Source organism: Strix uralensis, chromosome 2 (assembly GCF_047716275.1).
Source record: "Strix uralensis isolate ZFMK-TIS-50842 chromosome 2, bStrUra1, whole genome shotgun sequence".
Classification (NCBI taxonomy): domain Eukaryota; kingdom Metazoa; phylum Chordata; class Aves; order Strigiformes; family Strigidae; genus Strix; species Strix uralensis.
The window spans coordinates 71821215-71837087 of NC_133973.1; the positions used below are offsets into that span (position 1 = coordinate 71821215).

Genomic DNA, 15873 nt, shown 5'->3' on the forward strand with positions numbered 1-15873 from the left:
GGGAGAAAGACCACTTTTGAGTTCATTCTTTTGTTGGAAATCTGAATCCTGAACTGAAGATTAAAATGTCTCCATTCTCTGCTAAACACTATGACAGAAGAATATCGCAGGGAAAGTTATGGCTACTAACTAGGAATCTACAGCATAAAGTGCAATATGGGCACACAAATTTAAAAAAAAGCAAAGGTTTTTTTGACCAGTTAGACCATGAAAAAACAAGTTTCCATTTATCAGAACACTAATTAAACCCCATATTTTCTTACACATATATAAAGCAAAGTCAATTGTTAAAATGTAAATTTATAAAAGTACTTAGCATCTACGAGGTTCAAAACCAAATACAAGACCAATCTTTTCCAATATGGCTTTTCTTACAAAAATCTCCCAGCCTGAAGTCATTACACAGCCATTAGTAGGGAAAAGGAGACTGAAAGCCAAGGACAAAAACGCAGTGTCCCGATGAAGCACTGAACAGCATTAAAAGATATTCAAAGATAAAAATTAACAAATTTGCTAGAGATCTTGAAGGGCTGCACCACTGATCCACTTTCTCAAAGACTATTTCCATTCTTTGCTATAAAGGGCTGTCTGAAAAGCTTGAAATAAAACTAGTTTCATGTTGGATGCAACTCCATTATTTTCCTGTGCTAGTTTGGATTTTTATTTGAGGATTTTCTTTGCAATATGAAGAATATGGTATTCTAGGAAAAAGACTTGAAGAAGGAAAAAAAAAAAGAATGGGAAAGCTTAAAAACTGGAATTAGCAACCTGATAAATTACTGGATAAAGGAAAATAAATGCAAGTATAAATAAAACGATGCTACAAAACCCATGCAGAGTACTAGATACACATATACTGTTTTGTTATTCTAGTAGCTCAGTGTTACACAATACTGTAGATATACACATAGTTTTAAATGCTTCCCAAAACACATTCAATCTACCTTTTTTTTTTTTCAACAAATACAGTTTCCACTGCATACAACGTTCTTTTACTTTGAGTATCTTTTTAAAAGAATAATCTTGCTTACATAGCTCTAAAACATCAGTTCTGCAAAATCTTGCATCCTTCCAGCTTGACTTACCTACCTCACTGAGAAGCTATGAGGATTAAATGCTTGGACTGTGCTTTGAAGCAGTAAGTAGTCAGTATTACAACTCATTATTTTGGCACCAGAGCACCCTTACATTCCTCATACCCACATTTCACCCGCATGCTCTAATAATCACCTTTCTTCCCTTTCCTGCTTTCTGCGCGTTCTGGCTGCTGCAAGACCCCATGAGACCTTGAAGACCTTGTTTCCACAACTCCACAACAACATTTGCACAGATAAGACCGGGTACCAAAAGAGCAGCATTGAAGTGGCAGCTTTTGCAGTCCGTAACACTGATGAATGGCAGGCACAGACAACTGAGCTCATACAGCACAAGCTCTCTCAATCACACGGCATGGAAAATTCAAGCATGGTTAACAATTCTGTCACACAAAACCCCAGCCATCTCCCTAAGGCAAAAACTACCACTCAAAAATGGATTTTAAATGACCTACATGAAGCTGATTGCCTTCCAAATCAGAGGGAGAAAAGGCAGATTTCACAGCTATGCTTGGGCATGATCCTGTAGCACATTCCCATTTTATGGGAGTAGTATGGCACTCAACTGAAATACCACATACTTCAGCAAAATTGTGATCAATGTCTAATTTTCCTGGATCATGAGAATCTGACGGATGAACCCCTTAAAACAGGCCCTTGAGAGGGGCAATGTAAAGTACCATATCTCAAGGGTCCTCAAAAACTTTTATGAGCTTCAGTAAACACAAACTCTTGACCCAGCTCCAAAATTACGGCCTCAAAAGGAGTGCTTATTTTCCATCACCTTTCAAACACTTAAATGAAAAATGAGGTCATCCAAATACTCATACTATGGAGAAAGTTACCCATTTCTTTACCTGCTTTTAGAACAGCTACTTAACCTCAAGGCAACTATCCTGTAAGTGGAGATAAGCTAATTTTATTTTTGACACAAAGTTTTAAATTCTCAAGGGATCTCAAATAAAAATAAAACTCAAGAGTAATGCCTGCACTGTCTTAGGGAATGACCTGCAATAATATGCCCACTTCTTCAGTAACAGGTTACTAAATTACTTCTACGTGAAAAATGCTTGGTGCTTGATCACAAAAGTCTGGTTCATATTACACACTGCTGTGGATTTGCACCATTTTATGGAGGACAAGACTACATAGCACTAGTCATTCTCTACTAAACTGCATTCCTGAGCCAGGCAAAATGTAAGCATAAACCAAATGTGCTCTGTCTTCTCAGCAACACCTAGTGCAAGGTGCAGCTAATAAAGTACACTGAGACTAGAAGGTATGTGATTTGCGTTGCGAATTTCAGATGGAGCTCTGTGAATCCATAAAAATAAAGAGCACGTTTATAAGGGGGTGAAGACCAGAGGAAAGCAGTGAAAGCAGTTGCCTCTTTACCTTAAGCATCTTTCCCTTAGCCTATCCCAGCCCTTTTCCCAGAAAGGGAGATTAGCAGAGCCTCTCCTACCACTTTCTGAACTTCCTCTGAACCGCCCTCTGATTTTGTCCTCAGTCCGACAAATGTACCCACAGGCGCTGCCTGCATCTGCACAAATCCTTCCCTAGGAAGAACAGCAATAAATAATCATGCAGTTTACAGGGTCTCAGCACATACCCATATGGTGGAAGATAGCCACAATTAAAAATAGCAAGCAGTCCCAGAGTACCAGCCTCAAGTCATGCTTGGTTGTCAAGAGAGCCTTTAACGCAGATTTTAATGCTTACTCTTTAACTTGAGCTACATCCTTTTAGCTGTCGGTTGCCAAAGGTTTATTTGGAGCTGTTCTGTTTTTACCTGAGCATGGGCTCAATTTTGTTATCAGCACAAACAATAAGACTTCTAGCACAGGGAAATCCCACTTCTGCAGCTTACATATTAAGACACAACAAAAACAACTCACACGTTAAACTGTTTTCACTTCAGTGAATGGGTTTGCTGTTTGTCTTACCTATATGTAAAAATCATTACATATAAAATAATTACTAAAAATTATTAAAAATAATTATTTTTATAGTTATATTGCCATCAGATGCACTTAGTATTTGTCAAGAAAATCTAGATGTCAGCATGTCTAATTTAGGTTTTAGGCACAGCAGTAAAGTCTTACTTCTCTGAAACAAAGTGCACACTACAGCATAGCCTCTCATTCTCTAAACAAAAAAGAATAAAATGATGAGCTTAAAAAACAAATTGGGGGTATTTGTCACACTGTGGAAAAATGTGAAAACAAGACAATTATCTAGTTCAATGCAGAGAGGTTTAGGAATAGCACTCTAGGGCCAGTGCTCTAATTTACTGTATGTGTTATTATGAACTGGTCATTTCTGCCCCCCACCCCACCCTGCAATATGTCATCAACAGTTAATAACTAACTACCAGTTAAAACAGTGGGAATTTGATTACATCAGTTTAGTGCAAGAAAGGCACACCTGAGCAAAATGAAATGTTACCTAATTCCAAGAGTAGGTATGATGGTCACTAGCTTCACTCTTTTTTTTTTTTTTTTTTTTTTCTTCTTCTTCCAACTAAACTACTTTAAAAGGCAGCTACGGCTATCTGGTTCCCCAAGTATATAGCAGTTTGAGTCTCCATTATTATGATAATAGGTTATCCACGGAACAATTATAAAAGGCACACAAGCCAAAGGTGGTATTTCAAAATTGTATAGCCTTTTATAACTTAGCCACCTTAACTATGATTTTAGGCAAATTCACACATTTACTTTCTATTATTTTCACTGATGTACACTATCACCCCCCAAAATGGCCTGTATTACTTTTACAAGTAAAAACCATAAGATTTAATTCATTTTGGACACAGTCAAACTGGAGTTTTAGTTAAGCCCAAATTAAACAGCTTCAACTCTTATTTTTCATCATATTAAAATCAGGGAAATAATAAGATTAAATATGAGGCATGTATTTATCACTGACTTAAAAAAAAAAACCAACAAACAAAAAACAATGCAAAACCCCCCAAATCTAAATGACTGGTGTTCAGGAAACCTGCCAATTTATTTTTAATTAAAAAATCAACATAGATATAGATTAAACTTAAGACCAGCCTTCTGCCTGGTGAAGGAACTAAATCCTCTCTTTGCTGCATTCACTTCAGTTGACTTGTACTGGAAAACATCAGTTTTAACATCTAAACAACAATAGAGAAGACATATTTGCTACTACACACTACAGCAACTTTGAAAAAAAAAAAAAAGAACTATAAGGAGATACAGTGAAAAACAAAAATAAAAAGGAAAACTATCTGGTATTTTATTGATGGATGTACCGCAGTAAGATCATTACTTCCTGCAGTTTGAAGGAAGGTGTGCCTGCACAGGTACTTTCCACTGTACCCCATACCTGCTGTCACAATAGCCAAAGAACTGCAGCCCTCCCTTTACCATGGAATTACGGCTAGTGACAGAGGCACCAGGTAAGGCAGGGAGAAGAGCAGGACATTGTTTCATTGTTTTCAATTAGGGGACTATATGCAGAACTGCTCTGTTCTTCCAGGTGGTTGGCATTATTCATGCCACAACCGCAAAAGATAAAAGCATAAAACAATGCTTTATGATCCCTGCTAACAACTGACAAATAGAATGAAAAACAATGACAGCTGCTTCAGAGAAAAGGGAGAGAAACCTTGTGTTTTAGTTTTACACCAGCAGGGAGCAGTGGTTAACAAAAACAGTAAGATGCTTTTCACTTCCCAATGCATCTACCGTCAGTAAATAAAGGATTCTCAAAATGGTTACAACAACACGTTTAAAGACAGGGTTTGGTATGTTTCTTACATGCATCTACTAAAGAGGTCTGAGTCCTAGGTTAAGAATTCCTGGGGGTGTGTTAAAGGCTGACTCTGGCTACACCCCTTTTGCTGTGAAATCTATCCAACAGTGTAAGGGAGAGGTTCCCCGAGTTAATTGGCTTGATTTATAAGCTTGAAGACAAAGGAGGCAAATTCTTTCAAGATGTTCAATCTCTTGTTCAACAAAAAGGACAAAAATATTCTTAAACATTTTAACACAGCAGATTTTCATTAATTCATAGAAATTGGGGAAGACCGATTGCATATTTGGGGGATATGGAAGAAAAGGGAAATTAACAACTAGCAAAGCAAATAAAATGAGCATAACATATTACATAAATTCCCATTATTCACTTACTTTAGACTCTAGTTTTGCTTAAGAATCTGTATGTGTAATATTCTATTAAACTAATAATGATCTTGTTTACATGAGAATTCACTAAAACCTCTATCTAGTTTTGGCACTAAGGCTCTGACAAAACTGCCAAATTTTTTGTACAGATAACAGCATTTAGTTAAATGACATTCTACTGTATATAACAGCTCACACGGAGGAAGAAGGATCACTCACCACATTGTAATAGCTTTTGTTAATTGCAGACGTATCAAAGCCTTTAGGTGGACTCTTCAATGTACCTGATTTGGGGGAGACCGGTTTTTCTGAAATGTAAGATATTTTTGGGTCAATGGGATGCAATTTTATAGCTCAACACTAGAGGTCAAACAAGTTGCTTTGAAATATTTATCGTGAGATAAAATGAAAATAGTGCTTCACTGAGAAACGTACATACTTGTGCTTAAATTTATTGGTAAAGAATCAAAATGGTTCATATGTTCACAATGAATGAAACTCTAGCCTCAGTGAAGGCAAGTAGAAAAATTCCCATTCTTTTTCCTGGAACCAGAAAGTCAGTTAATAAAATTGGCTTTTCCAGAATTATTGTTTAAAAACAAAACGTTATCACAGACTGCAATTTAAAAAAAAAAAAAACAAAAACCAAAAAACAGCAAGGCATTTCCAAACACTACACACACTTTCAAACTGAAGTAATAATAAGTTTTAATATCAATTTAATAAACTCGGTAAAGGCAAGTGAACAATCAAAGGCTGAACGTATCAGAGGTGGGACATTACACTCAGTCTGGTTGAAACAGAGAATCAAAACACTACACAAGTAGTGAAGTGACTTACCAGATGTCTATCCCAGAACATGATCTTTTAAAACAAATTATCTTTTACTGTTAATGAAGCAAAAAATAAAAATGCTTATGCACTAGAGAACAGAGTACATCATAACAATAAACACAATCCTTCCTGTAATCCCATAGGGAATCTACCCCTCAGTAATGCATGCTCTTCCTGAAAGGACAACATAAGTCTGCAAGATCAGAACAACAGTCCTGAAAGTGATCCGAGTGCTGACTCCCAGAACGGAGAGGCACAGAAAACACACTCCTAAAGCCTCCCCTCCCACCTCTACCATTCCGCTAACTCCATCACAGGGGAGCAAAGATGAGGGGAGAGAAAAACCAAAAGCACATCATGCTGCAGGCTGGAGAAACAGCAAGTAAGATTTACAGCATCTCCTTTTGACCTCTCACACTTGACTTTGCACACAACTGAGAATGCTTGGGAGACTGTATTATCAGGACATTATGGCTGGGGTTTTTTTGGTTTTGGTTTGTTGGTTGGTTGGTTTTTTTTTTTAATTTGCAAATTTCAAATAAGCATGAGTAATTTGTATCCAAACAATAAAATGGCAAATTGTCAAAAAAACCCACCCCAAAATATTAAAAAAGCATCATCAAGACGTACCTACTGAAAGTTTGCCTTTATTTTAAAAGCAAGCTCCTGTTTCAAGCACATTTTAACAGAGATACATGAATAATTTAATTCTAGTTTACCTGACACCTCAAGCCACTAAGAATAAATTATGCAAGTCTCAAATACAGGCCAGCCTTTCCAGGAGAAGCCCAGTCAGCCAAGCTAAGGGCAGCTATGGGAAATTCCCATGGACAGTAAAGCTGACCAGGGAAACACCACCCTAAGCAGAACAGCCCATGTGGTACCAGCCTCTGCTGGACTGTATCCTGGGTAATTTAGTTGTTCTTCAGGCTGCCCAACTGCAGCCCATGGACAGTCCAATCTCAGGGGAGCTGACTACAGATGGAGGCCACCCTTTCGCCTCCTGTGCCAGGAGCTCCCAGCAGGCTGGCGGGGCCTGAGGCTTTAGCTAAGAGAGTCCGTAAGGAGCAGCTCAGGCCCAAAGAGCACAACAGTGGTATTACCTTTAAGAGGATTTTCTCTGCACTGCACTGGAACTCCCCTCAAAGAAGCTAACCTAAAAATAAAATACGGACCTAAAACTGCCAAACATGGGCAAAAACATTTCTCCTTACCATGTTCAGAGATGACAGTAAAATCCTTTTGCTTAATATCCCCCACCCACCCCCTGCTAAGTCAGCTATAAGCCGACAGCACAAAAATGGTTAGCCCCAGCAGTTACTCAGCTGGGAAAACTGATGCTCTCAACCACCAGCCCCGCAGTACGTACACACTATGCTATACAGCCAAGTAATTCAAAGTGACAGGACTCCTCCCATCCCCTTAGAACAAAACCACAAACCCAAGCAGATTTGTCATCAAACACTCAGTGTGAAAGAAGCACCTGAAGTCATATCCTATGAACAGCTACTCATTTATGGGACAATTACAATTTGTTTCTTTGTACCAAATGATGAAATTGATGTAGTTTACACAAACTTGGTAATTTGCTTTCATTCTCTGTAGAAGCTCTTGACTTATCCTACAATTTAGTGACTTTCAGGTTCACTGAACACCTAAAGGTTTATTAATTGTGTGCCAAAAAGCATGAAAGGAGAAACAAAAGTTATTTAAGGAAAAAGGTAAATACTTGTCACTGAATTTTATCATAATACAGATGTCTGACCCTTGTTATTCTGCAAAAAGTTGGCTAGTCATATAAATCTGTCTCTTCTTCCAGTTACTTTGTTATCTTAAAGGGTTTGAAAATACATCTCTTCCCCTTTTTCTTCTCCTAAGCTGCTGAAGAAAGTGGGGGATTTTTTTCTGAAATCTATAGTCATTTATATTTCCAGCTGTCCAGCTGATTCAGTTATCCAGTGACACACAATCAAATTCAGATTTAAAAACAGGACACACACACACAAAATTACAAATCACACATTCAAATAATTTTGCTGAACAGCCATAATCAACATTCAGCTTTTAAAATGCAAAGGCCACGTCTATTGTAGAAACACAGAATTAGACACAGCAGATCAGTCCAGCTGTCTATCACGTCTGGTATTCTGCCTCCAAGCACTCCCTTGCTTCATAAGGAGGAATAAGAAACAGTCTTGTTGCAATTAGCTTATTGCACAATGCATTACACAGAAAATCCTGATCTTGCACGTAAGAAACCACTTTCTTAGCATAAGCAAAGATAAGTGTTATTTATCATCCTTCATGGTAGAACATTAGAGTACTTTTGCAAATACATAGCAAATTATTAAACATTTCAAGCAGGTGTCACCCCCATTCAGCATACTGTGAACATATACAGCTCTTATAGGTCCATAGGTTTCCAAATCATTAGCAAACTCTGGCACCTTGCCCACTCCAACATATGAGCTCTGTTTCTCAAAGCACTGGAAGACAGCAACCTGAACCAGACACCAAGTTTTCCCATACAGAAGATTCCTCCCTTCTCCCCTACTTTTCTCACAGTCACAATGTGAAGCCATAACATAAACACTGAAACCACAACAAAAACATGTACAGCATACAATCAAACCCAAAGCAAACAAGCATCTGCTCAAGTGCTGGAAGAGACCATATCCAGCTGATGACCGAAACCAAGAGGTAAGTTACCACTATCAGTTTCTTTCCTGATCAAAGTGTTACATTCAACTGTACTCACCTACACTTGATAATGCTTTGAAGTGTCCAGTGGCTAGTGATAAACCAGATAGAATTCACTTAACAGATCATCTTTAGGTGGAGAGAGAGGTTGGCACAAACTTCTTAACATTATTCTTCCAGCAAAAAAATTATTCTCAGCAGAACCAAAACAACTTCGAGCAGCTGCTTCTGTAACCTTTCCCTAAGTAGTACGGAAGATGCAACAAACTCTCTAAAATGAAGTTATCTTATCCTTTACAAACACCTACCTTTCTAGGTGACTGTAAAAGGCCAATTTACCCAATCCTTCCCAATGTTTTGTTTCATTCTATTTTCATTTACATGCAAGTATTTCTTTTACTTGCCTTCAAATTACTTGTCATTCTCACATTCTCTCCCCTCTCTCTTCCAGCATGTCTCCAACTTCATTCATTTTCATGCAACAGTCTACTTCACACTACTCCACAAAGCATTCCTTCAGGACATACTTTTCTAAAGCATTTCAACCCTACTGCTGCAAAAAACATCACCAGGTGTTTCTGCCATTACTAGACTATGATGCACACTCTAGATGCAAAGATCTGATTTGGGCTATTTCATGGTACAATACAGGAGGAAAGATGTGCCAGCTGGGACACTGGAAGTGATGTGGTCCCCATGAGTGAAGTGCTACAAGCAGGCTCTGTCTCTCTAGACTGATCGGTTCAAGTCCAACACCAGGAGGGCACACCTAAACTTACTCCCAGTTCTCAGGCTGGCTCAGGCATTCTTGCAACATGCTCCACTCTGCAATGTGGACCCTACCAACACTTCTTCCCTAGCAGTAATTTGCACTGGGCCCAATACTAACATAACTGCCAAGAAAGCATAATGGAAGAGGACAGGCTAGGACAGTAATGACATATTAATTTCTGTGAAAAATAAAGTTTGTGACATATCAAATGTAATTTTTCAAAGCTATATTCTCTTCTGTGTAATCTCATGCCATTTAAATGGATTACACTGATAAAAGTGACCACATGATTTTTAAAAAAAAGTCTGATTAACATCTGACAGTAGCTAAGCAAGCACATCCCATTCTGGCTAACCGTTACTCTTTTCATCACAAGGGAACTCTCAAAATTAAGTCTCCAAATCTCTCTACTATGCAAGACAGAAGCAGCAGTGTAAGAGACAAGACTCCACCTACACCTTCACCCCTCCCTGCTCTGTTTTATGTAAGAAAAAAAAAAAAAAAGGCCACACTGTCAAATATTTAACAAGTTTACACAGTATAAATCTTTTACCCTCTGTCATGTGTAACAGTACAGCAGGATGAAAATGAAGCCCTCTTATTTGTATGTACTTCCCAACTTCTGATCAAAGAAAATTAAAAAAGGCAAGATGATACAGGGTTTAAAAAAGAAAATGAAAGCATGCAGGCATGGAGGGAGGGAGAGAGATACGGACCATCTTTTCATTCTTACAGTGTAGGCACACACCTGAAAAGAAACTACTACTTCATTGTTTATTTTTAAATTTGTTCATAAGTACCACAGTTTCAAACAAATCCTCCTTTTCTCCTTGTGTGGCGAAGGAAAAAATAAACACACTCAAACGCAAAATAAAACCCACTTTTCATCTCAACCAAATTTATTGCCCCCAAAATAGAGTCATTGTCCAGCCTAAGAAAACGAAATGCTGTGCTTTGCTCAATCTCAGTATCTGTCCCACATCCATTCATAGCTTGCCTCATACATGTATTAGCATTCTGTGCTAACACTAATCAGTCTGGCATAGCTAAGCAAATAAGTTACAATGCAGTAGACATGGGCACAGCTTTGCAAAGTTTTAGCTACTCTGAGATATCTCATTATGTAACATGCTCTGCTTGTCCAACAGATGTAGTTTACTTTTCCTCCAAGATCTTTAAGAAAGCAATGTGGGTAAAGGCAGTTCCCATTACTAAGCAGCTCTTTCTTCCTTTCCTTGAATATCTAACTTCAGAGCAACTGTACAAGCTAAGATTACAAATATACAGTTATCTGACATTAGAGGATTTTCATTTAGAACACTAAATCCATTTATGTAAACATCTAATACCTATGAATTTTTGTGAGAATTGAAACAAAAACACACGTGCATAAAGAACTTCTTTCCTTTCTTCTGATACTCAGTTTGCCTAAGTCAGGTTCTAGCAGACTGAAGGAATTTATTTAATCAAACTCACCACTTCCCAGGAGCTCTCCAAAACAGTATCATCAAAAATTATAACAGTGTTGCCTGTACAAAATTTCTAACTAGCTGCAGTATTTTCAGCTACATTTGAGAGAAGAAAGATGCCAGAACATTTTACAGATTATTTTGAAAACCAATTAGATGTCTAGGATGAACATTTTGTTCATAAAGAGAGCTTAATCAAGAGCAAGTATTTCAACAATCCCATCCTGATCTTTTTAAAATGAATTCATTGTAATGCTGACAGAAAATCCATTTTGAATTTGAGCTTACAAGACAGTAAATTCTACTAACTCATTTTAAAATACATCAGGAAAAAAAGCACTTTTGTATTTCAATCTCATGCTTAAAGCATGAAGGCATTTCAAATATTTCTGAATTAGGAAAATCTTGAAGTGAGGTACATATAGTTGACAGGAAACAAAGAAAAATGGGCAGTGAAAGACTGTCAACTCAAATGTCAACCAGTCTAACAAAGACTAGCAAAAAAGAGCAGGGGCACAGGAGTGCAACAGAGTGTCAACCCATACATATAACCTAGATAAAACTTCTCATGAACACTCACCAACACAATTTACGTAACTTCAGAGCTTTGTGGTAAGAAGCGCTACATTCTTGTTTCAACAAGGACAGCAGAAGAAAGGAAGTTCAACCCCCGGATGCAGTGGCCATGTGCTTTGATAGAGAAGGGAGGAGAATTATAGAAAAGCCCCCTCTCTAGCACCTTCAACAATATCCACAAAGCAGAAATCACTTGAGAAATGTTCATAACAAATTTCATGGAAACAACCAAGGAAAAAAAAAAAAAAAAAAAGAGAGAACAGCAAAATGAGAACAATGAACTTCAAAGTAAGAAGAATTTGGTAAACTTAAAAATATGGATAAAAAAGGATTCCCACTAGTGACAATGTAAGTGGAAAAGGCTCAGAAGAATGGCAAGTCCTTTAAAAATTAGGGGCATCTCAAAGGAAGAACAGGAAAAGGAGACGCAAATTGGCCAAATTGTGATCAAATATCACAAATACTACAGTGATCTCAAACACACAAAAAGAAGGAAAAGTAACTAGACAAAGTCAGGTCACCAGCTGAAATACAACATGGGCATAAGGGTAGTAGGAACAAAACATTCCACAGCATACATGTATCAAGAGGGAAAGCTGATCTGCAACTCAGTAGAGAAGAAGAGTTAACAGACATCAAGATGGTCTTAGTATGTCATGCTTCCTTCTACCACCTCCCCATCCTCATTATAAAAAGGTCAAATTCAGACAATTCAAACACGTACCTACAAAGGCATAAAAGCAGGTTAAAACTAGTCTCTTGATAAACAGTACCTGCTGTGCTGATTTGGCAGTAAGAGAACTAGCTACATCCATGTTTGAAATTGCAGAGGACAAGTGAAGTTCCATAAAGTACTGGAAAAGGCCAAACATAGTAATTATCTTCAAAAAGGAGGAGAATAGAGAAAGCTAGAGAGCTACAGGTCAGTCATTCCAACTTTGTAACAGTCAGTAAATGCACAGAAAACAAAGCAATGAACTCAACTTCCTGAGAAAGAGAAAAGCACAGGCACATATTCCCTTCCATAGAAGCAACTGAGTATATGAGAGCGCGCTCCAAGAATGTAAGTCTTGCAGAAACCAGAAGGAGCAAGCCCTTGTACCACAGGGAACATGGCTATACAGCAGAAGGAAAAGAAGAGCTTAGCATAAAACTTTCCTGATGGTGAGAAGTGAAAGTTAAACCAGGGACTGGAAGCAGTTCATCTCAGCCCCCAGGAATCAGACAGAGTTGCAAGGACTGGCAAGAATCAAACTGCACTCAGTACTAACCTCGGCCCCACAGCTTGTTGGCTTTCATATTTAGAACTATATCACCCAAGTGAAGTATTGTTAAAAAAACAAGAACAACTTTAATTTCAGTTGCTGGCTAAAGTTTCAGTTCACTGTTAAAAGCTACTTCCATTCTGGAGCCTAACTGCTGACCCAGGTTCCAGTCTCAGGAGTCAAAAGAGATCAAAACCGATGAAATCCAAACAAGATGTCTGCAGTAATGTTTTAAATGAGTAACAATGGGACATGGGAGTTGTCATGGCTGAAAGAGACTGCTACAACACTACAGACAAGAAAAAACAGGCTTCAGGAATCGTTTTTCAGGATAAGTCGCATCTGAGAGATCTCTGAAGGACATTAAAGCTAAGTCTTACATCGCGACTAAGAGGGTCTAGTTGAAAATGACAATGAAGTTACAGATCTAAGACTCTACCATTCTACAAAAATGGACTGTAGTTAGCAAATCAAGGAAGAAAATACAGTATGAAACTGGAAGAGAAAGAATAAATTTAAAAATGGAGTTTTACCCTCACAACTTCACTTTGCAATTGCACATCTGTATGGCTGCCTAAAAAAAAAAAAAAAAGTCATGCTGATAATTTTAGCATGGCCAAAAAGATGTCTGTTTTCATTGGAGCTGTGACAAGGGAAATAGTGGTAAAGCCTCTCAGAGGGTCCCTGGGTAGTTTTATCCTACCAGGTTTACCCTTAATCTCTGAAAGTAAGCAGAGACAGGAAGGAGTCCAAGGAAAAAAACAAAAGAGTTGTCACCTATGACAAGGTCCTAGTGGATTAAAAAGCAATGTTAGTTCTGATATTCAGTCATGAAGATGATATTTACAGAGGGCACTTTCACTGTATGAAGTTCAAAATAAAACTTCAGTGGAAGAGTAAAGCCTGTATAAAGAAAAGTTGAAGGTACATGACCAATGAAGAACAAGAAAAATCACAAGTACATTACCTTTCAAAAACTGTCTCTAACTTTCAGTAGATTTCAGTAGAATTGAGAATTTTTCCTGTGGTTGTTTGCTTTTAAGTAATGGGACATGTTTAGAGATTTTTTTGGTGTAGTTTTTTGGTTGGTTTTGGAGGGGTTGTTTTGGTTTGGTTTTTGGTTTTGTTGTTCTTAAAGAGATTTGCAGGAAATCTCTCACTATTTAAACCCAATTTAAATCCTGAGCGTTAGTGATTGCTGTGAATGAAGTTCAGTAGATACAGTCAAGCTTAAACAAAAAACATTACAATTTTTAATGATCAACCTCTACCCAAAGCAAGCATTTGTGCAGATATGCTCTCCTTCAAAACTCACCATTTGATTTTATTTCTCGTACGTAGTTACTGGGAAACCACCCTGTTTTGCCATTTAGAGTTCCTTCCCACCAGCCTCCTTCTTCCACTCTTGTAACATGAATAATATCTCCTTTTGAAAAAGAAAGTTCATCTTCATTTGTCTGTTGAAAATTAAATTTTGCTCTCACCACCAACTGATGGTTGCTGTTATCTGTCATGTCCTAGTAAGTTGAGAATACAAGGAACAAAAAGATCATATTAGAGATTTAAACAATTATTCCATGAACAAAACAGAAGTATCCATAAAATGGAAATAGCCTCTTCTCCACACACAACACTCCCAACACATTTTTACTCTAAGCATTTGTAAGAGGCAATTTGCCATTTCCAGTATTTCTGTCATTTTTAATCTATGGATTTGTTTCAGTCCAGGAAGTATACTGTCTTATTACAGCCCCTTCAAATCAGAAGGGGGAAACAGAGCTAAAGTAAGAATAAATTTTACTCCCCCCCACCAAATCAAACTCTTTTCTACACATAGTATAAATTGAAACTGCCTTTGACAACTACAAAGAAACAATAGCTTTACATTAGAGAGGGTTTTTTTCTAAAACTTTCTGGGCTGGGAGGAGGGCAGAACTGAGTTGGGTTTAATTTAATTCTGGATCTAAAGAGTTTTCAGTTTAAATTTTGTTTTTCCTGTAACAGATCAGGTTGGAAGGTTCCACACCTGAATGTGCAAGTCTACATGGCCTGCCAGTTCTTCCACAAAACCTGTGAAACAGTTATGCAATTTACCTCGAATAAGTACTCACAAATCATTTGCCTCAAGGTTGGCAAAGCTGCAAGTCTTACAGAGGATATATGCTCACCCTCTATCACAGATGTGAAGGCAGATTATCACTCTATCGTAACAACAAAATGTTAATAGCTACTTCTAAGTCTTTCAAATCAATGATGTTCAAATTCAGCACTTTGTACTTGGATGTCAGTTTTGAGTATCTGTATCATTCAAGCATTTCGTAAGAGTTAGGACAAACTTTTATGCTAAAAAAGCTAAATACTTGGACAGCTTCAAATAATCCAACTGAATACAACCTGAATACAAATAATCCAAATACAATCTGCACTGGAACTGAGACAACAGGACTATAAATCACATTTGTCTCTATCATAAGTAAGGATTAATACCTGTATAACTAAACAGCTAACCTAGTGAGAAAATGACTGTGTAAGCAATCCTAGTTAGCTACCCAGGTAGCAGAATTTCACCTACATGCTGTCTATATAGTCGATTAAAAGATGTACTGCATAATGTCACTGGGATCTTATAACATCATCTTAATTTATATCCACAGCAATCATGTTACTGTATCCCAACTCAATTTAACAATCAGACTTCTAGTGGCTGAGAAACTGTAGGAAAGTGACTGCAACCACAACTTTGAAAACATGCAGAAAGCCCCAAGATACTGTAAGTCACAATGTTCGACAATTAGCTTGGCATATTTTCAAACAAGTGCCCCTGCCTTAGTCCTCTGCTTGTAAATCATGTGCTTTCATCCTCTTATGACTGCTCAACAAGAAAAAAAGTTTTGCCTTAGTAAATGGTAAAAAGCCATAAAATAAGCAGCAACACTGCATAGTGACATCAACTACAGTCCCTTTACTCTGCCAGAATGCCTCTCCGGTAGAGGAAACCGAGTACAA

The 15873-nt window shown here is 37.7% G+C and overlaps 1 protein-coding gene across 6 annotated transcripts in view; it reads right to left on the minus strand.

The window, feature by feature from the left end:
- The window catches only part of ARHGEF7 (Rho guanine nucleotide exchange factor 7), a 128365-nt gene that overhangs the window by 54204 nt on the left and 58288 nt on the right, over positions 1-15873 (minus strand). For 5 of the 6 annotated variants that reach the window (XM_074859256.1, XM_074859254.1, XM_074859259.1 and 2 more), the window contains 2 exons: positions 14183-14384; positions 5471-5559 (listed from right to left, as the gene is read on the minus strand). In XM_074859256.1, the coding sequence (XP_074715357.1) occupies positions 5471-5559; positions 14183-14384 (291 nt within the window). Of the gene's footprint in view, positions 1-1230; positions 1335-5470; positions 5560-14182; positions 14385-15873 lie in introns of those variants that run through there. The other variant, XM_074859260.1, reaches the window with a different exon arrangement.